Consider the following 23168-nt stretch of genomic DNA (forward strand, 5'->3'; position numbering starts at 1 on the left):
ATGAGTTGTCCAGTGCTCTCCATTCCTGTGATAGTTTTGGGTCTTTCAAGAGGGGTCTAAAGACATATCTGTTCAGCATACACTTAGCTAATTAAGCGGTTTTTGAGTTATGGTTCTGGATACTTGAATGCCACCTCTGCTAACCTAGATACAGAGAGTTTCATTTTCTCAGTGACGCTTTCTAAAGAAGTGCACAGAATACATTTTTTATGAATACTTTATTACTATTTGATGAGTACTTTATAAATTGTTATGAATATGTTATTACAGTGAAGATTAACATTTGTTTTTATATTTCTTTACAAATACATCATTGTATTTGAATGAAGTCTAAAAGTACATTGTAATAACATACATTTTTCTTTGGCAAATATTTTAACTTATGCCACCAGTTTTTGAGGCAATCCAAGCAAGGAAATTGATTACATTTGTGTAAACACCGGGCTTGTTTGCTTTCCCACAACTATCTCCCCAGCTCACCAAACCATAAAGGTAGTGTGTTCCCTTCTTCTCACATGTCAGAGGGCCACCAGAATCACCCTGTAAATGGAAAACAATCAATAAGAAATACTATTGGTTATAATTAAAGCAACAGTTCATAATGCATTATGACAGTGGTTCTCAAACTGTGGTATGGGTACCACTGGTGGTACGCAAACTCTCTCTAGTGGTACTCTGGGAGTCTCCAAAATTATTTTTTCATAAAGATGAAAATCATTTAAAATTAGATCAAAATATATAATAATACAAATTCCACACGATCACTGAAGTAAAATTTAAACTAGTTTTTGTCTTACTTGAAAAAACAAACAAAAAACCCAGTATGTACAAGTAAAATATGTAGTTAACCCTTGCAGATGGCCCATTTTAATTTCGGTATTCCAGTACCAATGACATTCAGTGTAATAACTCTGCCATACCCCAACCGATTTTATTAATGAAAACGTTCTCATAAATGTCACATCATAGGCTTTCTGGTGATATGATTGGTTAAGGTGTGTGTGTGTAAGTGTGTGTCTAAGTGAGTGAGAGAGAAAGATTGTCCTCCTCCTTGTCTCCTTTTGCCTTGTAAGTGGGTAGGGGGTCAATCTAAGCCAGGGATGAGTACAGCACTTGTTTTCGCAAAATATCAGCTCTGTCATTCGCAAATCATCATGTGGTATTGGCATTGTAACAAATTACGTGACAAACAGAGCTAGTGAGCGGAGCTGAGCGGTGTGAACATTCCGCTCCTCGCTCAGGTGGCTGTTCACTTGGCTGCTCCTCCGCTCAAATTAGCGTCAGGTCGCTCCGCTCAATTTCGCTCCCCGCTCCACTTAAAAATCCTCCCTCTCCAGTGAAGTCGGAGCGACTTGACGGAAGATGCAAAGAAAAGGAAAAGAGCTTCAGACTGAGCAAGGGGGAGTTTCGTAGAGAAAAAGCATCAGGCTTGCCTGGTGTCCCTTTAAACGGACACCCTCATTTGTTCCAAAATAATAAATTATAAAAAAGAACTAGAAATGTAATGCCAGAGGAATTACAATAGTGGATGGAAAGCTGCTGGGTTAATGTTGGTGGGGAGATTCCTGAAAAAAAAAAACATTTAATCACTTAATCTTTGAGTTCATACAAGTCCTCGTACCAAAAAACCTTGTGTGTCAAGGCGTTTTTGAGATATAACACTCAAGGTGTTTTTGACCTTGACATTTGACCTCCAATATCAATTCACTTCATCTTTGAGTCCATACAAACACTCATACCAAATTTCAGGCATGTATGTCAAGGCATTCTTGAGATATCGCGCTCAGAGTATTCATGGACTTGACCTCCAACATCAACTCACTTCATCTTTGAGTCCATACAAACACTTGTACCAAATTTGAAGCATATGCGTCAAGCCGTTCTGGAGATATAATGCGCAAAGCATGAGATATGGCTGTGACTTTTATTTTGACACACGGGAAACACTTAAACAGGATGTGTAGTTTTAGGGAGCGCCAGATTGTATGCATTAGAAGCGGAGACAGTTGGATTCAAAGGTGACATCCAGTGTTCTGTGCCAGTGTTCTGATTAGCCCGGGAACTACTCTGGGAGCTTAACGAGGGCAGCTGGCTTTAGGCCATTATGACATCACAGCCATTCAAGTCTATGGGGGAAAAATGAGCTTTTTAACATTTTTAATCCCCTATTTCTCAAAAAGTAATAAACTTTAAAAAATTCTGAAATAATAACTCTCTTGCCCCACTCCAGAGCCTTCAAAACGGTTATTTCAACATGTCTGTACGTTAAGCGGTTAGAGTCGCATTCATTCTTGAAAAGGTAAAAAGAAAAGGTTATAATAATAAGAAGAAGCCAGGAGATTTCAAGATAGTGGATTCCATCCACTATAATCATGTTAAACTTGAATTTCCCCTGGGGATCAATAAAGTATCTATCTATCTATCTAAACAATAACTTAAAACATAATAATGCTTAGATCTGACAGGTTTTGTCAAAATGTAACTCAAAAACTATCCAAGACACAGAGTCGAGAAAGAGGGTGAGATATTAGCCTATAACAATGAATTAGGCTGTTTAACAAAGCCAAATAAAAAAAATAACTGCCGTAAATCCTCAAATTATGGCCGGGGTCTTTTATTTACTTAGGCTGCGCAAAGCACAGGTCTTTATTTGGGGCAGACGAGCAGGCCTTTATTTCTACGTTTTATTGTGAGACATGCGTTTGGTTTGGTTTGGGATTTAATTTATTTTTGGACAGTTTGATTCTATTGCTCAATGTTGGGACTGATGAGCACTGAAATCTAGGAGAGGCGTTTGCTCAAAAAACAAGACACAACAAGAGACAAGGCAGCCGCTTTCATTCATTCAAAACGTGCGCTGTACTGTAATAGAAATCGTATTGCGTAGCCAAGTAGCCTCAATTGAGTTTGAATTGCATGATTTACTTTATTAAATTCGTAGGCTGGAATGCCTCCAGTCGCGGCAACAATTGTGTTTAAATGTAGCCTAGTAGCCTAGGCCTACTGCTTCAGCCTGCAAGCTCAGAAGGGGACCGCAAGCGACTGAGCTTGAGAGCGACGTCTTGGAGATCCATGGTGTAGGACAACGACTTTTCATTGACAACAAGGTATTAAACCAACCAACAATATAAAATATTAAGAGCTCTTATTTCATTGAGTTAAATCGAAATAATGTCTTCTATTGCTCGTGCACTGATAGCCCTACTGGTAGGCAATTATTACATCGCAGTGTTTGCAGTGAACTAACGTTATCGTTTTTTAAACAATAAAATGGTCCCACGCCACACTTCACCGTGAACTCTTCATAAATCAAAACGGAAACTTGTAGGTAACTGAGTAGCCTATAGCGTCAAATATTGTCCCCGGGTGGTATAATGTTTAATTGCTGCCACACAGTGATTCATTTAATTGCTTCAAGACACACTATGTAACGCAACCTGCATTAGTTTAATTGACAACAAATTAACATGATCGACGAAATTCTTAATGATCAACTATCGTCGCACACACTCATGTTTCTGCAAAATGTGTCTTAGATTCCAAAATGAATCTTTACTCACTGAAACAGTGTCACCACATGATTGTTCTTGCTCTACATTGTACATTGTTAGTATCTAGTTGTTTTGTAGGAATAGTACACTTGTATGACTTCAGTATCAGTTTCCTTTCTAAAATATTTAGCGAACTCCACCCCCATCAACAAACTTACAATGGCCAATCTTTAAAATTTGACGGTCTTAGTTTTATTAGGAAGACGTGAATTCTGGGTGGATTTGGGCATGCCTCAGACTCGTGGTGTGAGTGGTATCGGAGCGAAATTGGAGTGGACCGGAGCGGCCGCTCCATAGCCTGGATACCGGAGCCTGGCCTGACTTCGCAGAGAGTCTGGCCTAGATCAATTGGCAAACGTTTATTGCCTGGTTGGTGGACGCTTGTCTGAAGTTTGAAATAATTGGAGTTCAATCACTAACGTTTGGTAATGACGTATGTTAACCACGGTGGACACAACGATAATGATAGGCTTGTAACTTAAACGTAATCGCTCTCAGGAACGCCCTCTGTTCGCTGGTTGGTTCGGAGACAAGTTGCCAAAGTAAACAAAGTGAAAGACAGCTATTCCAGACAGAGTACTGTAGGGAAATGTAAATGAGCGGAAGTACGTAGACAGGCGGAGTCAGGCTAGCCGCTCCGGCCTCTAAATGAAAAAGTGCTCCGCCCTCCAACAAAATTCCATCCCCTCCGCTCGCTCGCGCTCTGTTCCGCTCACTAGCTCTGGTGACAAACCAATTGCATATTCACTTGTAACTATATTAAACTAAGATATTTAGTGAATTTCGCTAGTTTTGACAAGATGATGTAGAAAATATCCTTAAAAGTTTGGGCATATTATGCAAAAGAGAGAGCGAGAGAGAGATAGAGGCTGGCGGTTGCAGATTTTGCGGCTTCCGTTACGTGACGTCAGCCCCCCACAAAGGTAGTAGGTAAACAAAATGTGTTATTTGCGTTAACATTTTTTAAAGCGTTATGTATTTCACAATGAATCGTGGCGATTACCGTGTTAATTTTGACAGCCCTAGTTATTAATACTTGTTATCCATGTTGTTGCTTCAAAATTGTTGTCAAAAAGGTTGTTTTTGCCGGTAATTACACCGTGTGTATTAATGTTGCGCAGGCCGGATTATGAGATTTCCCCCTTCTGTTCCTCTCTCCTTCTCCATCTCTGTCTCAAATGCACATGCATACCACAATTGATTGGATACAAAAATACCCCATTGGAAGGGACAAAGCCTATTCATAAATTTAATTATCCAGATGATTGTCTAAATTAGCTTCTATTTCATAAAACACCTGATGTAAGCAAACAAATAACATTTAGATCCTAACCACGATTATCTGGCAACATCCCTGCTGCTCAGTAACCTGGCAATAGCCAGAGGAATTTCGCTCCGCCTAGCTCCACTCATCCATCTGGAACCGATCCATTGAAGTGTTGCTTCAGAAGGCTGGGCCTAATCAAAAAATGCTTGCAGATGATTGAATAAGCCACTTGTCCGTCATCTATTGACGTGCTACTTCAACCACTCACATCGAAGCCAACCCGTGACGCTAATAACAGACTCACAGTCGCTTCTACGCTATGTCACAGCTATGAAACTCCCGCCCTGCGTCCTGATTGGCTAAACCATAAAGTTGGTTGGAGAAATCACTCTCAATGGAAGAGGTCCCAGATGGATGTGAGTGAAGCTAGGCAGAGCTAAGCGGAACGACATTCATCTGGCTAGGGTCAGGTTAGCTGCTCAGCTCACTCTTGGATAAAAAAAGAAGTTGAGTGAGTTATTTCCTCTCATATTGCCACACTCCACAGAACTAGCCTGTAGGCTAATTACATTACGTTTAATTAGTTTATAGCATGGCCTAATATTGTGTAGCCTACCGTTGTAACAAAAGCATAAGCATCATGAATGTAACAGTTCTAAAATCGTGATAGCCTTGTTGTATTGTTATGTATGCTCTTGTTAAACTGATTTCTTTCATGTCTGAATAATTTGGTCCAGTGATCTTTGAAGTTGCTGTGGCCGTCTTAAGTTTAATTGGATGTGATCGCGACACAAAATTGATAATCCATAACTCGCAATCAGAACTGTTCTTTTTTTTTTTTTTGGGGGGGGGGGGGGGGGTGTTAAAAGTGGTATTCTGCGAAATCATGGTCATTTCTTGCTTTTCAACCACGGTAAGAAACATTCCATACCGTCCCAGCCCTAATGGAAGGTGTCTTGTATTCTTGATGAATAGAGAGAGACACAGAAAGTAATGTAGACTAGTTGAGCAGATGGCAGTTGGAACAGGTGCAACTCAGTTAACGGCCTATTGTGATGTCATAATCGCTAATGCAAATCTATAGGAAAAATAAGCTTGTTTTAATTAATATCTTAAAAAGTGTTTTTCCTATGTGTAAACAAGGTCTTAGAAGGACTGCTGCCAGTAGCCTTGCAGTTTGTTAGTAGCCCAAGACCTTTAGCATCTGTATACCCATCTTAGAAGGACTGCTGCCAGTAGCCTTGCAGTTTGTTAGTGTAACGATCCTGTGTTCCCTGTCCCTACTTTGTTTACCTCCTGTGCCATGTGCTCCTGTGTACTTCCTGTCCCTGTGTTTTAGTTCCTGTCAGCCATGTGCTCCTTTGTTTGTCTTGCCATGTCTCAGTTCCCTATGTCTCCGCCCCTCACCTGTTCCTCATTATTAGTCTGCTAGTTTAATTATGATTTCCAGTCCTGTGTTCACCTGTCTCTTGTTTCTTGTCCACTTGTGCCTTGTTAGCCTTGTTTAACCCCTGTGTATTTAAACCCTCTGTCTTCCCTCAGTCCCCTTTTGGTCATTGTTGATGTTGTTTCGTGGTTGTAGTGTGCATTTGCATTAACCCTTTAGCCGCCAGGGTTTAAAAACTATAAACTTTTTACATCAAAATTTCAAAAGGCCATGGCTTGCAAGTGGTCAGAGATAAAGTCCTACTGTAAATGTGAAAATCATTGAGTATGACCAGAAATTTATGAAGGGGGTAAATTTACTCATCTAATTTGCATATTATGACATCACTGGATGGCAACCACTGTGAATTATGCACATTTCAGTAAATACTAGATGTTGAACATATTTGAGCAGTTTTACTTTCTTTTTTTGCCATTTCACCGACATAACAAATGAACAGGAACACAGTCAGATGTAAACCAACAATAGTAAACTATTACTATAATCACAAACCCTATGCTACTATACAATAAAGTAGCCTGGTCAAATCAGTTCCATATCAAGTTCTTCAGAGCCCTATTTTTACAACCCCTGCTGTCTATACCACGTCCATTACGGACACTATCATCACTATTGTCACTGGCACCTCCAGCTATGTTGGGCAGAGGGTCGAAATAAGCCTGGTATGCTTAGTGAACACTGTCGAAAAAGACGCACCTCCATTCACAGACGCTCCGTGACTATCAGTCAATAGACGATCGATCATATTCTCCAAAAGGCAGATATTCTCCTTCAGAATCAGAATAGGTGAATAACAGACCCAAGACTTCACACGTGAATTTTTTTTTCAACATTTGGTGTATTTCTGCTTCAATTTGTGCAAAACTAAGGCCCGCATCGCTTCCGCGTTATGGAGGAAATGCACGTCTTCTTCGTGTGTTTCTCGCGTGTTTTCGCGAGCTTCCTGAAAACTTTGAAAAAAAAGGTTGAGCTTGAATCAAAGCTCTGGGTGTCTGCCAACTAGTGGTCAAGAGTACAAATGAGATTTTACACTGTACTCGCATCTATCGTCTGTTTTATTCAGTAATGACGCTTGTCGCAATATTGCGACATGGGCGGTTAGAGGGTTAAAGATTCCTGGTTACAAGTTTAAGTGTGCCTCGTTCTCAACTTGCCCTGCACCTCGGTCCAGCTCTCCATACTGCAACCCTGACAGAATGACCGACCGCAACAAGGACCCAGCAGGCAAGTACATTGCTCATTTTTCTGGTGATTTTGGGAAGTCGGTCTTTTGGGGAACCCGGCTCGCCATCAGACTGTTCCCCAGTGCCTTGGAGGACGACTGGGCCTCTGGGGAGGAATGGCCGGGTCCCTCTCCCATTCCAGCTTCAATCCCATCTCCTCGATGCCCTCCAGTCCCGGCTCCTCGCCTCTTCGCTCCAGTCCCAGCTCCTCGATGCCCTCCCGACCCAGCTCCTCGCCTCCTCGCTCCAGTCCCAGCTCCTCGATGCCCTCCCGACCCAGCTCCTCGCCTCCTCGCTCCAGTCCCGGCTCCTCGCCTCCTCGCTCCAGTCTCAGCTCCTCGATGCCCTCCCGACCCAGCTCCTCGCTTCCTCGCTCCAGTCCCAGCTCCTCGATGCCCTCCCGACCCAGCTCCTCGCCTCCTCGCTCCAGTCCCAGCTCCTCGCCTCCTCGCTCCAGTCCCGGCTCCTCGCCTCCTAGCTCCAGTGCCGGCTCCTCGTCTTGCTCCTGTGCCAACTCCCTGCGACTTCTGGGGCCTTCCTATTCCGGACCTCCCTGCTCCCATGACTCCAGTCCCCGTTCCTGCTCCAGTCCCTGCTCCAGCTCCTGCCCCGATTCCGGCTCCCGCCCGAGTCCCGATTCTGGCTCCCACCCGAGTCCCGATTCTGGCTCCAGCCCCGATTCCGGCTCCGGCTCCAGCTCCCTCTCCAGCCCCAAGTCAGACTCCTGCGCCGGCTGAAGCACCAGTACCGACTCTGGCTCCAGTCCCGGCTCCAGTTCCAGCTCTGGCTCCTGATCCAGCTCCGTCTCCGGCACCTGATCCTGCTCCAGATCCTGCTCCAGCTCCGACTCAGGCTTTCGATCCTGATCATGCTCCAACTCAGGCTCCGGATCCTGATCCTGATCCAGCTCCGACACAGTCTCTGGCTCTGACTGGCCATCCACCCGGCCGCCCGCCTGAACTGCCTTCCCTGACCGGCCATGCACCCGGCCGCCCACCTGAACCGCTGTCCCTGACCGGCCGTCCACCCGGCCACCCGCCTGACCCTCATGCCTTTGGCCCCCTCCACCCACCCTGCTTGGACTTCTCCTTTCTTTCTGTTGGCCCGTCTGGAATCCGGCCCTTAAAGGGGGGGGTACTGTAACGATCCTGTGTTCCTGTCACTACTTTGTTTACCTCCTGTGCCATGTGCTCCTGTGTACTTCCTGTCCCTGTGTTTTAGTTCCTGTCAGCCATGTGCTCCTTTGTTTGTCTTGCCATGTCTCAGTTCCCTGTGTCTCCGCCCCTCACCTGTTCCTCATTATTAGTCTGCTAGTTTAATTATGATTTCCAGCCCTGTGTTCACCTGTCTCTTGTTTCTTGTCCACTTGTGCCTTGTTAGCCTTGTTTAACCCCTGTGTATTTAAACCCTCTGTCTTCCCTCAGTCCCCTTTCGGTCATTGTTGATGTTGTTTTGTGGTTGTAGTGTGCATTTGCATTAAAGATTCCTGGTTACAAGTTTAAGTGTGCCTCGTTCTCAACTTGCCCTGCGCCTCAGTCCAGCTCTCCATACTGCAACCCTGACAGTTAGTAGCCCAAGACCCTTAGCATCTGTATACCCATCACCATCCCCACCCAAGCACATGATGTTCCCTGCAAGAACGAAAGGACTGCTAGCCAGTAGCCCTGCAGTAGTTAGTACCCCAAGACCTTTGGCACCAAAGGAGCGCATGGCACCTCCATGACCTCCCCCTCCCCATTCAGAAGGATCTCTTTAGCAGCAACAACCGCTTAGCTCATATTCTCATCTGGCATATAGCAGCTGCAGGGGACAATTATATGATGACAGTGTTGTATGATATTCTCAGGGTCCCTGCAATAGAAATGGTACTGACAGTAGTTTTGAGAACATGCCGGGACCCAGTAAGCCTATGACATTCTCTATTCGTGTATTGACAAGTAATAGAAGACAAGTGCATTGAGCTTACAGGGTAAACCAGTCAAATCTCCTACCCGTACCACAGCAACCTCAGATTTCCCCCTTGGATAATATTTCCCCAACACTTACAGCAAAACTAGCACTCCTAAATATCAGATCTCTTTCAAACAAATTCTTAATTAATGATTTGAGACATGGTTAGATCAAGCAGAGCTACTACTCTCATCGAATCAGCTCCCCCAAATTTCAGTTTTTTGAGTGATACCAGAGCAAATAAAAGAGGTGGGGGATAGCCACAATTTTCAAAACGTCTTTTCAGTGCAATCAGTCATTATTCGGTGACTTTACTTCATTTGAATATTTGTGTGCACGCATTAAGTCTTCTCAGATTTTATTAGTGACTATTTACAGGCCGAGTCTTTCTTGAAGAGTTAGGTGAACTGCTATTAGTCATTTGCATAGAGTTTGACTGTCTTATTATATCAGAGGATCTAAACTTGCATGTGGATAATCTTGAAAACAATTATGCCAAGGAATGAATTGCACTAATCGATACTTTCTCCCTAACACAGCATGTACAGGTGCCAACACACTCTCTCGGCCATACCCTCGACCTTGTTATCACAAAGGGTCTCAATGTCTCCACAGCTGTTAAAGACCTGGCATTATCCGATCATTTCTGTGTGTTCTTTGATGTGTCTATGTCCCCACACACTCAAAACAGAACTATGATGGTAAAAAGGAGAATCATAAATGATCAGACAAGTGCTCTCTTTGAGCAAGCACTTTCACAGACGTCAAGTCAACTGTCGGACTCGGTAGAAGACTTATTTGATCACTTTAATGCAAAAATGGCAAACATTATGGATGACATTTCTCCATTACAATTCAAGAAAGTTAAGGACAAACAGAAAGCACCATGGAAGCAAAATCCAGCAGTTAGGTGTGGGAAGAGTGGGAGAGTGTAGGAAGACTGAAAGAAAATGGCGTAAATACAAACTTCAGATCCACTATGAAATCCACAAAGAGATGCTCCACACATATACAGTAACTCCCAAATATGCAAAGCAAGAGAGTCTTTCTTTTCTAACATCATCAGTAGAAGTTCAAATAACACTTGTGTTCTATTTTCAACTGTCGATAAGTTAAAAAATCCCCCCTCACAATTAGCGCCTGAACTTCTCTCAACTAATAAATGCAATGAGTTTTCTTTTTTTTTTTTCAAAGGTAAAATTGACAAAATCAGAGTCAACATATCTGTTCAATTACTAATGTAACATCCGGAACTTCCAGCTACAAATAGAGGGAAACTTAACTTGATGTCAGAGTTCAGCTTGAAAGACCACGACACACTTGAAAAAATGGCATAGAATCTCAGCTCTACCACATGTGGCTTAGACATTTTGCCAACCAACTTCTTTAAAACTGTTTTTCACCTTATAGCAGCACATGTCCTTCACATGGTAAATTTATCACTGCTGTTTGACATTTTTCCTAAGTCACTGAAAAAAGCTGTTGTAAAGCCACTTCTCATGAAGAATAACCTGGACGCCTCCATGCTAAACAATTACAGGCCCATATCCAATCTACCTTTTATTGGCAAAATTATTGAAAAAGTAGTCTTTAATCAACTAACCACCTTCCTAACATCAAATGGGTATTTTGATTACTTTCAGTCGGGTTTTCAAATCACAGCACTGAAACAGCTCAGCTTAGCTTAAGGTTTTCAATGACATACGCCTCAACACAGATTCAGGTAAAACATCAGTCCTATGGCTACTGGACCTTAGTGCAGCATTTCACACTGTTGATAATTTTTGTTTTAAACAATATTAACTGAAGTGTGCCCAGATGATGTGATAGACGAGGCAACATTGCTCATCTGTCCATCATCGTACAAACCCCGCGCAGACAATTTGATTGGTCTGAACAGCTCTGGTTCGGGCATAGTTGCTCCACAACAGAAGAAGTCCAGACCGAACTTCCCAACCTCAAATGTTTTGGGCAACATTGGGAGAGCATTGGGAAATGTTGTTGGCAACATGGGAAGACTAGAACATGAATTTGTAGGGAAAAAGCATACAGTGTATCCCATGAGGTTAAAAAATAAATTGCTACTTTAAGCCTTAAGCCTCTGAGATTCAAAATATCATTACACTTCTATGCTATTGTGGATAGGGTTCCTGTAGTTTTATCTTTGTACATGTAAAGAAAGGGTATAAAGTAGGACTGATTGTGCAGTCAGTGTTTTTTTGAACTGCCTATCTGTACGGAAGAATCTCTTTTTTTGTCCATGTACAAAGTTTGTGGAATTCCACAACTATCCTTACTAATGTCTGAGTCTTGTGTTTTGTCTACACTGAAAGGCACCAACAATGTGAAATAACAGCTTGGGGTCACCCTTCTAAACTCTGTTACATGGGATCGCACCAACCTATGGTGAGATGAAAGTACACCCATACATGGACTAACATTGCCACCTACTGACCTTCTTTGTTATTGCAGGTTGTAAATTCAGAAACCTAATTGGTCTGTTATGGAAGACTTCTTTATCTATCTATCTATCTATCTATCTATCTATCCATCTTTTATAATATGGTATAAATAATACATTTTAAGCATGGTGGGACATCCATTCAGTTTCACTTTTTAACATCCAATGGTAGTATGGTATCCAATGGATGTTTCCTGCCTGTCTCTGTTTCCATGAACATTTCACAGGGCATTTAGAATCCCTCAGTTGTGTGAAGGAATATCAATATATTCTTTCTACCCTTGATGAAGAGCAGTATATGTAGCAGGGAGGGGGTGTGTGTGTTTGGATGTTATTGAAATTAAACCAAGTTAGTACATCAAATCCACATTAGATCATAAAATCAAGCATAATAATTAAAACAATGGTAATTAAATGTAATTTGAAATTAGTCAAAACTGGGGTGCCTGAATGACAGCTTGTTTGTCCAATTCCCTGCAGTTGCTTATATCTCAAGAACCATAGGTCGCTTAGACACATGGGTGGGCTCTTTATAATGTTTTGCTTTTGTATGAGCTGGATTATACAGCAGGGGAAATAAGTATTGAACACGTCAACATTTTTTTCAGTAAGTATACTTCCAGTGAGACAATTTGCATGAAATTTTCACCAGATATTAGTATTAACGTAGGTAATTCACACATATAAAAAAATGTAACATCCATAAGTAGAGTTATGAGTAAAAAAAATCGGAATGGGAAAAAGTATTGAACATACTAAGAAAAAGTTTAGCACTCGGCTCAATTTACTATATTGCAGGTTATGTCTAATTACTTGGACCAGAATCAGAAGTTTCTAGATAAGACTACTGGAGGTAGATGGATGCATCAACAAGCTAAAGTTTAGGTTAGAATAATGATTACATTTAATAAGTAAAAGGAATGAATGAATAAAATGGTATAAATAAGAATAAGTACAGTAAATAGATTGAAATAAATAGAATGTACAAAGTCCAGTGCAATAAATAACAATATCAGGTGTTACGGTTACAAAAAATAAAAAATATATACAATAAATATTCAGTGTATTATAGTATGTGGGTGTATCAGTTCAACAGAGTGTATTAATGAATCAATATTAAAGGGCTAAACTGTCAATGTGTCACAATCAATCAATTCTGACCAAGGCTGACCAAAATGAAGCCAATGTAAATTTAACTTACCGATAGAAACGCACACCCATCAGGTGTATTGTGGTTCTAGCAACCAGGAATTTCAAGAGTCTGCAACTGCTGTCACTATCAGAAACTTTTCTATTCAGTTGACGCTATCAAGGCTATTTAAAGTAAAGAGGACAGACAGGGTTGGTCAATATTTGGCTATTGCCTCAAATGGCAGCCTACTGTAAGCATTTCAATCAAATGCATAGCCTAATCATGTCAATGTTGCAGGAAAGCACATTAATAGTCATAGAAATGTATTTTGTTTTAAATAACGGGGAGACATAGGTTATATGATTGCCATGGACTACAGGTACAAACTACAGCCTGTGCGTTTTAAAATACTCACTCACAACACAGTGAGTAGGCTAATAATTGGATTTAGGTCATTGCTACACATCTGCTTAAATGCATCGTCATAGTCAGTTACCTAAGCACCCACAAATAATGCAAACATTAGTAGGCTTATATAACAACATTTACTTTTTTTATTTTATTTACCACAACACCTAATATAATACAGCCTACAACATGAGCTGTCATCTACCAATCAGCATGTAAAAACTGGTGCCGGAAGTGGTCGCCATGGAATGCCATGTTTTAAAAAAACAAATGCCATGCTAATTGGCTGAAGTTAACATTTCAAATCCTGACCCCCTGGATGAAGCAACTCTGAAGCAAACTGAATTTCCTTAACTAAAATATTGTGGGCGGGGTAAATGTGTGTTTCCAGGCTAGCAATATAATGAACTGAGATTTTGCTGTAATTTGTGTTGTTATTTTTTTTTCATTTACGGTGTTACAATTAAATCATGAAATAAAAGTTTGTTGACGAATAATTTTCATCAAAGTTTTCATTGACAAAATCAACAAATTTCATCATGTTTATTGCACACAATGCCAATTGCTTGTATTGACACTTGTAGATTTTGTACTCTACAGCCATAGAGACCAAGCAGGCAAAAAAGTGAGTGCACTTGTCCACTTGTAGTGCGCCATAGCATTTAGACCCGGTTTACATGTCAGAAAAACGTATATATTTTCATATGGTTTGGCCTTTCATTTACACAAGGTTTTATACCTGAAAACAATCATTTCTGAAAAGTCCGGCCAAAGTGGAGATTTGGGAAAACTCTGGTTTCATGTTTGCATGTAAACAGGGGAAACAGCATTTTTGCTTTGTGACATGTTGTTCCCTCGTATGTTTAAAATCTCTGATTGGCCATCGGTTTGCTCGAGGTGTTCGGAACACCCTTCTCCAGCTGGTTTTAGCATCCATGTGAACGACATTATTTTTAAAAACAAAGGAGGGGAAAATATCAGTTTTTCAGAATACCCTGCTACGTGGTGTTACTGCCTTACTGCCAGAACTACATATTAGTTGGTGTATGATTGTAATGGGCTGCTTGGACCAAAAATGGCCAATTTTGTCCTAGTTCAGCACTGCTAGTCGTTGAGGAATTGTGTATTGACCCAATCTTGATATTGGATTCCTAAAAGATTTCCTTCACAAAAAGTGAAACTACTGTACACTGTGTCGTGCTTAAAGGAAAATTCCGGTATTTAGCACTTTGAGTCCCTTTTCTGGTTTGTTTTGGATGAACTAGAGTGGTGGACACCAAAATTTTGACGATTGGTCCTGTCTCGACCTTTCTGACTCGTTTTGAATCGCCTTTGACTGCTCAGGGTGGCTGCCAACAGGCATACTGTAGTAGTATAAGTATATATACTATAGGCTACTCAAACATGTCCTAAAACAACCCTTAACGTTCGTTTTCAAAAGTGTGCAACTCACCGAGTGGTTAGTGGTGTTCGTTGATGTTCCAAAACAAGTAGCGTAGCGAAATACAGTTTCTGTCGTGTTTTATTTGGCATTTTGTAAAATCCCATTGATTTCTGTTGGAAGACTCATTGCACGTTGATATTACTGCGCCACCGTCTATGCTTCAGGTTCAATTATTGAGCGGAAGTTTATACATGGTTGTGAGGTGTCTGAATAAATAGTTCCACAATAGGCCTAGCAAATAAGGCTGGAAATCATAGCCTACATTGCACCAATATATTTGCTTTTAATAGTCAACGAACTCCACGAACCACTCGGTGAGTTGCACAGTTTTGAAAACTAACGTTAAGGGTTGTTTTAGGACATGTTTGAGTAGCCTACTACAGTATGCCTGTTGGCAGCCACCCTGAGCAGTCAAAGGCGATTCAAAACGAGTCAGAAAAGTCGAGACAGGACCAATCGTCAAAATTTCGGTGTCCACCACTCTAGTTAATCCAAAACAAACCAGAAGGGCCTTAAAGTGCTAAAAAACTGAATTTTCCTTTAAGCTATTTATGTTAATACACTATGAACTACCTGCAGTGATCGTCTTTGGTCTCCCTTCACCAGACTACTCCACAAGATGTTGTCTGCTTGCAATCGGGCCATATCTATTCTGATTATGAAGCCTATAATTTGCTGGTCTGACTCTTTATTAAAGAGACTGTCTTCTCTGAACCTGTAGAGTCTCTTACATAGGAAAGGACAGTTTTGAATGCAGTCGTGTTAACCAATAGATTACATACTGTATATTTTGGTAAATTGGCTATTATTCCATTGATAGAATACTTCTTGACTTTAAGCGCTTACCTGACACGAGTCTATTCCACCCTGCAGGTAACCAGCGCAGAACATGCTGTCATCCACTTTTTTGCCATAGACTGATTTGTCAGAGCAACGGTCTTGTGATATCAGGAGTACCTCAGCATCCATCAGTTGGCTGGAGCCAAATTCTGCTGCAGAGTAACAGTTGATAGAAATAACACTTGACAATCCAAGGAATGCATATAAGACATATGAATGGTCAATAAATTAAATGAAACAAAAAATAACTATGACAAGCAATATAACGCAAAGGTTTTTTCAATCATACAGTCAGGTGTTGCACCCCATCCTGCAATGTTGCACTCTGTTCCATCTGGCAAAGTAGTGTTGGGCAAACACACTGCCTTCACATACTGAGACTCCACAGTGCATTTCCCATCGGTGGACTTCAGTTTTAATAGAGCTGTATGACATACAAAGACATACAAGTAACATTAATTTTTTCACTCTGTAGCAACATTAGAAATTGCACCTCTCTAGTGTTTGGTAGGACTCCCATTGGCACCAGAAAATTTACTCAGTAGGCCAGCGTTTCTCAAACTGTGGGTCGCGACCCAATACTGGGTCGCAGAGACATGCCAGGTGGGGCATGAACTGACGTGAAAAACAGGAGTTTTATTTTATTTTTTATTTGTAGCCTAGGCCCAGGTAGCACCCGATGCGCAATGGACGCACTGTGTTATTCATAGGGAAGCACTCGTGTCAAGGCAGCTTAGTTAGTCCCGACCTACATGAGATTTTGAACGTTGTTGTGAGAGTGATGAATTTCATCAAAACCCGGCTCTTAAAAGCACGTCTATTCTCCGCACTTTGCGAAAAGATGGTAGCTGACCAAAAGGCTGTACTGTTTCACAGCGAGGCAAGGTGGCTTTCCCGAGGTAAAGTGCTGTCGCGCGTGTTTGAGCTCCGAGTCACCTCTTCTTGGAGGAAGAGTGCATGTTTGAATCTGCAAGCACGTTCACTAATGAACATTTCTTGACGAAGCTGGCCTATCTTAGCGATATATTTGATATATCTTAGCGATACATGAGTTAAATGTCCAGTTACAAGGCAAAGACAAGCACCTACCTCACCTAGCAAATAAGATTACTGCATTCACCAAAAAAACTTGAGGTATGGGACAGGCGCCTCAATCGCGACAGTATTATGCCTTTGAGATTTCTGAGCGAAATCGCTGAAACGTCTGATTCGGGAGGCACTCTTGTGATCCCATGTGTTAAACAGTAGGCCTACATCACATCCCTGCAAAGTTTATTTCAAAAATATTTCCCAACCAGCAGTGCTCAGTATGACTGGATTATGGATCCATTTAATGCAGCATGTAGGTATTTCATTGAATATATTGTACAATGCTGTAAAATGGCCTATGCTTCCTAATATGTTGCTGGAAAACAGAAATATGTGTGTTATTATGTATTTATTTATTTATTATTATATCTGCAGCACCAGCTGATTTTAACTCTGTTGAAGAGGATATATTTAGAACTTGTCATTATTTCAATAAATTTGACAATTTTAAGCTTGACCTACCACTTTCTTAGAGAGATGAGGGACAGGTGGGGCTCGAGAATGCCCCCTTGATCAAAGTGGGGAATGAAGGATACAAGGATACAAGGAAGTTTACTGTCACATGCATATAGTTACTGGAAGTAAGAAATGCAGTGAAATTATGTCTGGTGTCAGCCTATTTGTGCAACGGGGGGGCGGGGGGGTTAAAAGTGCAGTAGAAGAGGGGTTTAGTAGATTAAGTGGCAAGGGCTGCATAAGAAAGGTGGGGGAGGATTGGAATTGGGGGGGGCACCAACAAGGAGCACCCAAGAGCAACAGGGGCAAGGAAAAACTCCCTTACCAAGGAAGAAACCTTGGGCAGATCCACGGCTCAAGGGGCTAACCCAACTGCCAGGGGTCTTGGTGTGTGTGTTGGGGGGATGACAGGGGAGATGGGATAGTGTGCTGTGTATGTGGGGAGAGGGCAGTGTGCAATATGTGTGTTGGAGAAGCTTCCTCATGAGACAATGTGCTGTGTATGTAGGGGAGAGGAGGGGGGGGGGGGGGGGGGCAGTGTACTGCAAGTATGGTGAAGGGACTTACTATTGCAAGCAGAGTACTGTATGTATGATGTATGTGAGTGATGAAGATGTGTGTGTGGGCGGGAGGGGAGTGTAGCAGTGACTGTGTGTGTGTGTGTGTAGTGTGCGTGTGGGTAGGTGGGGGCAGTGTGCTGTAAGTATGTAGAGGATATGTGTTGGAGAAGATCCTGAAGACAATGTGCTGTGTATGTAGGGAGGGGGGGGGGCAGTGTGCAGCAAGTAGAGGAGGCTTACTGTAGCAAGCAGTATGCTGTATGTATGTGAGGTGATGACAGTGATGATATAAGTGTGTGTGTTTTTGTGTGTGTGTGTTGGGGATGGGGGTGGGGGGGGGGGCAGAAAGGCTAGGCAATCAAGGACATGGGTAGATGGAGGAGAAATCAAAAATAATAAATAAAAAGTTCTATGGAGATGTGCAAAAGTTGGAGAAAGTCAGATATGTGTGTGTGTGTGTGTGTGTGTGTGTGTGTGTGTGTGTGTTTTGACGTGTGATGCAATAAGAAAATAAATAAAAGGTCTATAGCATAGGGTGAGGGATGTAAAAGTGCTAAAAGTCTTGTAGGTGTGTGTGTGGGGGGGGGAGGGGGGTCATGAGTGCTGAGGAGTGAATGAGTGTAAAGTCAGTATAGTGTGAGTTCAGAGTTGGGAAATGTTTGAGAGTGCTGAGGAGTGAATGTGTGCAAAGTCAGTATAGTGTGAGTTTAGAGTTCGGATGGCCTGGGGATAAAAACTTCTCCTGAGTCTCTCAGTTCTGGCTTTGTGACTACATAGGCGTCTTCTTGATTTCAGCGGTAGGAATAATCCATTGTTAGGATGAGAAGAGTCCTTCAGAATCTTTTGGGCTCTTAGGAGTACTCTTCTGGAATAGATATCTTGTAGAGCAGGGAGTTGAGTTCTTATAGTACGTTCAGCTGAGCGCACTACTCTCTGCAGAGTACTACAATCTCTAACTGTGGAGTTCCCATACCAGGTGATGATGCTACCAGTTCTACACTCTCAACCGCTGAAGTGTAGAAGGCCTTCATGATGGATGTAGAAACTTTGAATTTCCTTAGCTGACGAAGGAAGTAGAGTCGTTGTCTGGACTTCTTCAGAACATATTGAGTGTTAACAGTCCATGTTAGGTCTTCAGTAATGTGGACACCAAGGTATTTAAAACTTGTGACTCTCTACAGGTTGCCCGCTGATCATTAGTGGGGTGTAACTGTAGTTCTGCTGCTGCCTTCTGTAATCCACTACCATTTCCTTGGTTTTATTGATATTCAGTGTCAAGCTGTTAGATTGACACCACTGTGCCACCTCATCAACCTGATCCAAGTAGAGCTGTTCATTGTTGTTACTAATCAGGCCCAAGATCACTGTGTCATCTGCAAACTTGATGATGGAGGTATGACTACTGTTGGCTTTGCAGTCATGTGTGTAGATGTTGTACAGCAGTGGACTCAAAACACAGCCTTGGGGAGCACCAGTGCTGATGGTTAATGAGTCAGATGTCAGACCCCCCACTCTAACCACTTGTGAATGGTTGGTGAGGAAGTCAAATATCCAGTGACACAGGGTGGTGTTTAGTCCTAAGGCCTTCATCTTTGTGACCAAGGTGAGAGGTACTATCGTGTTGAATGCTGAACTAAAGTCAATGAACAGCATCCTCACATAATTCCCATACCCCTCCTCCAGGTGAGTTAAGGTGGTGTGCATGAGGTTTAAGATGGCATCCTCTGTAGACCTGTTGGCTCTGTAAGCAAATTGGAGGGGGTCGAAGGAGGCAGGGAGGGATGAGCAGATAATGTTTTTCACAAGCTTCTCAAAACACTTCATCACTGTAGACGTCAGGGCTACTGGGCGGTAGTCATTCAGACATGATGGACTTTTGTTTTTCGGTACTGGAACAATAACAGACTGCTTGAGGCAAGTAGGAACTGTCTCTTGAGCCAATGATGTGTTAAAGATATAAGTGAACACAGGAGCTAACTGAGCAGCGCAGGATTTCAAAACCCTGTTAGAAATTCCATCCGGTCCAGCAGCTTTTCTACAATTAACCCTCCTAAAGGCATTGCTCACATCGACCTCAGAGACACAGAAAGGTGCATCCTCATTTGCTTCACATGCTGCAGCTAGTGCAAGATAGTCTGTGTTTTTCATGTCAAAGCGAGCATAAAAAGCATTAAGTTCATCAGGGAGGGCTTTACTCACATTCATCATAGGAGGGGACTTTCTTTCAAAGCCAGTGATGGTTCGGAGTCCTTTCCACACTCGTGCTGGATCACCCTCCAAGAAATCAGCTTCAACTCTGTCTCTATAGCGCCGCTTAGCATCTTTAATAGTTCTACATAAACTATAAGATGCTGCTTTGTAATCAGTCATATCCCCTGAAATAAGCCCAGCATTATAAGTCATGGTGCGTGTCTTTAATGTCGTTCTCACCTCTCTATCCACCCATGGCTTCTGGTTAGGGAAGCTTCGGATCTTTACAGTTGGGATGATGGAATCAGTTAGCATATTGATGTAACTCAATGATACTTCCGTAAACTCATTGATGTCAGCAGAGTTCGTCTTGAACATCTCCCAGTCAACGTTGCTAAGGGCGTCCTGTAGCCTGGCTTCCGATTGGTCAGTCCAGCGCTTGACCTCCTTCGTCACTGGGGGTCCGTCCGACTTCTCTGATTGTACATAGGCAGTAGGAAAACAGCGGCATGATCTGATTTTCCGAAAGCTGGTAGAGACTTCGCTTTGTAACTGTTCTTGAACTGTGTGTAGCAGTGATCCAGTGTGTTGTCACCATGTGTAGGGAAGTGAATGTGTTGAATAAATTCAGGCATGGACCGGTTCAGATGTACTTGATTGAAATCACCGGCCACAATAAGCGCAGCTTCAGGGTGCGTGTGTTGTTGTCTATTTAACACTTCTTGCAATTCTGAAACCGCAGCATCTGTGTTGGCTTGTGGAGGAATGTAGACAGCGTTGAATATTACCAAAGTAAACTCACGGGGCAGGTAGAAGGGTCGACAGACGATCGCTAGATGTTCTAGATGAGGCGAGCAGGACTTTGAGAGAACGGTGACATTTCTAGGATCACACCACTTGCTGTTCGTCATGATGCAAACACCGCCACCTTTCGATTTTCCAGATTCCTCAGTCCTGTCAGAGCGAGCAGCAGAGAAAAACTCCACCGGAGTGATGGCACAGTCCGGTACAAGTTCAGTTAGCCATGTCTCAGTAAAGCATAGAATGTTACAGTCCCTGATGTCTCTATGAAACTGTATCCTCGCTCTTAGTTCATCCATCTTGTTCACAAGAGACTGGACATTGGCTAGGAGAATGCTAGGCAGTGGAGGCCTATGAGCTCTATTCCTCAATCTGTTACGGGCCCCGGCTCGTTTTCCTCTGTGTTTTTTCCTTCTGCGCCGAGATGCGTCTCCATGGTTCCCTGATGCATCTCGGAGAATCTCAGTCGGCCAGGTAGAAACGTCGATTAAAACATCCCGAAACAAAAAAGGCAATTCATTTTTGATGTTTCTAAGTGTAACGCCATCATACATAATCAGTGCAGTGGAAAAAGTGCAAAAAATTAGGGGTTAATAAAAGGTAAAAGAGTAAATATAAGCACAAATTAGGCGGAGCAACCAAAAAGGCGTCCGAACGCGGCGGCGCCATGGCAATGAAAGAAAACGTTTGAGAACCACTGCTCTAAAGAGTCACTCAAAAAGTAGCTGTCTCACTCCCAGGGTACTAAGCTACACAATAACATAATGGGAATTTGTTGTCTATCTCATTGGTTCCTTATACCTTATATAGCTTAGCGATAGTCTGTCATTTTTAAAAAGTGGGTCCCCAGAAAAAAAGTTTGAGAAACACTGTCCTATAGAAAGCTGTTAGCTTTCCTAAGCTATATAAGGTATAAGGAACCAATGAGATAGACCATGTGACATCAGTGTAATTGTCATTCTTTCTGTTGCCATTTGGTGGCGCTATGCCAAACATGCATTATGGGCATGTGAATATTAGCATTGACATGGTATTCAATGACCTGTGAAATGTAAAACATTTCAAGCCATGCATGGTAAATTAAGACACATTTATTGTTTATGTGGAAGGGTATTAAAATTCATAGTTTCGCCATTTCGTCAAATTACAACATATCAAAAAAAGCTTCACAATTTATAATTAGAAGCATATTGGCATCATGTATACCAACTTTCACATGAATCGGACCAACCGTCTAGGAGGAGTACGTTAGAATAGATCATGTCCACAATGCACAAAATCCCAATTACCTTACTTCCAGTGGGCGTGGCTAATGGCATGTTAATGCAAAAGTTGATTGTTTTTGGGAGTTACATACACCCACCAAATTTGGTGTGTGTATCTAAAACTATATGCCAACCACAAGTCACAGTGACATAAGGGGGCGCTATGGAGTTCCTGGGCAACGCCCAGTGCCAAGCTTTTGTCCCTGTCTATTCACTGTATGACTTGATGTGTGTGCCAAATTTCATGCGTTTTCACCGATAGGAAGCACCTCTTTTGGCATCACAATTCATCACATTTTAGTCCGCACAAAATCCCAAATACCTCACTTCCTGTTGGGCGTGGCTAATGCATTGTACATAGTTGCCACGCCCGGGGCCAAGCCTTTATGCCTGTGTAGCCATTATGATACCAGATGTGTGTGCCATTCCAAGACTTTTCATCCATGTTAACCACCTCAAAATAGCAAAAAGGTGAACTAAAAATAATAATAAATATAGCCGCAAGCGGCAATGGCGGGCCCGAGCACCTGCGGGCCGCAACCTGTGACATGTCGGAATCCAACAAAGCACCGACGTGGTGCGTTTGTGAAATGTACATATTTGATGCATGTGCTATTTGCTTTTGTATTTTATTTTCTGCCACATTTACTCGCTTGGCCAGGTGGGGGCGTAATGCAAGGCAGGCCCATTGGGTGTCATCATAATCATAATATTAACCTGAGAAATTTCAGACCTAAGCAAAGAACATTTCTGATACACTTTTTGGTTGGCCAGATGGTGGCGCTATGTTAGGCATTGAAATTACACATGTGAATATCATCACAATAATGATATCCAAAATGTTTGTACACTTTCAGATCAATCACTTAAGGCATTGTCCATTTCTGGCACATTTCCTGCTTGACCAGGTGGTGGCGCTATGCCAGGCAGGCCCATTGGGTGTCTGGATATCATCATAATCATAATATCTATTAACCTGAGAGGTTTCAGACCATTTATTCAAAGCATAGAGCATTTCTGGCACATTTCCTGCTTGGCCAGATGGTGGCGCTATGCTAGGCCTGTGAATTACGCATGTGAATAT

General features: G+C 42.3%; 1 protein-coding gene across 1 annotated transcript in view; it reads right to left on the reverse strand.

The window, feature by feature from the left end:
* Nucleotides 1-201: 201 nt before the first annotated feature.
* The window catches only part of LOC121685478 (hyaluronan-binding protein 2-like), a 96541-nt gene continuing 73574 nt past the window's right edge, over nucleotides 202-23168 (reverse strand). Inside the window, exons 11-13 of the mRNA XM_042066042.1 lie at nucleotides 16013-16147; nucleotides 15730-15875; nucleotides 202-540 (exon numbers count right to left, since the gene is read on the reverse strand). Coding sequence (XP_041921976.1) covers nucleotides 376-540; nucleotides 15730-15875; nucleotides 16013-16147 — 446 coding nt within the window. The 3' untranslated portion in view covers nucleotides 202-375. The remainder of the gene's footprint in view (nucleotides 541-15729; nucleotides 15876-16012; nucleotides 16148-23168) is intronic.

The sequence above is a fragment of the Alosa sapidissima genome, chromosome 16 (genome assembly GCF_018492685.1).
Source record: "Alosa sapidissima isolate fAloSap1 chromosome 16, fAloSap1.pri, whole genome shotgun sequence".
NCBI lineage: Eukaryota > Metazoa > Chordata > Actinopteri > Clupeiformes > Clupeidae > Alosa > Alosa sapidissima.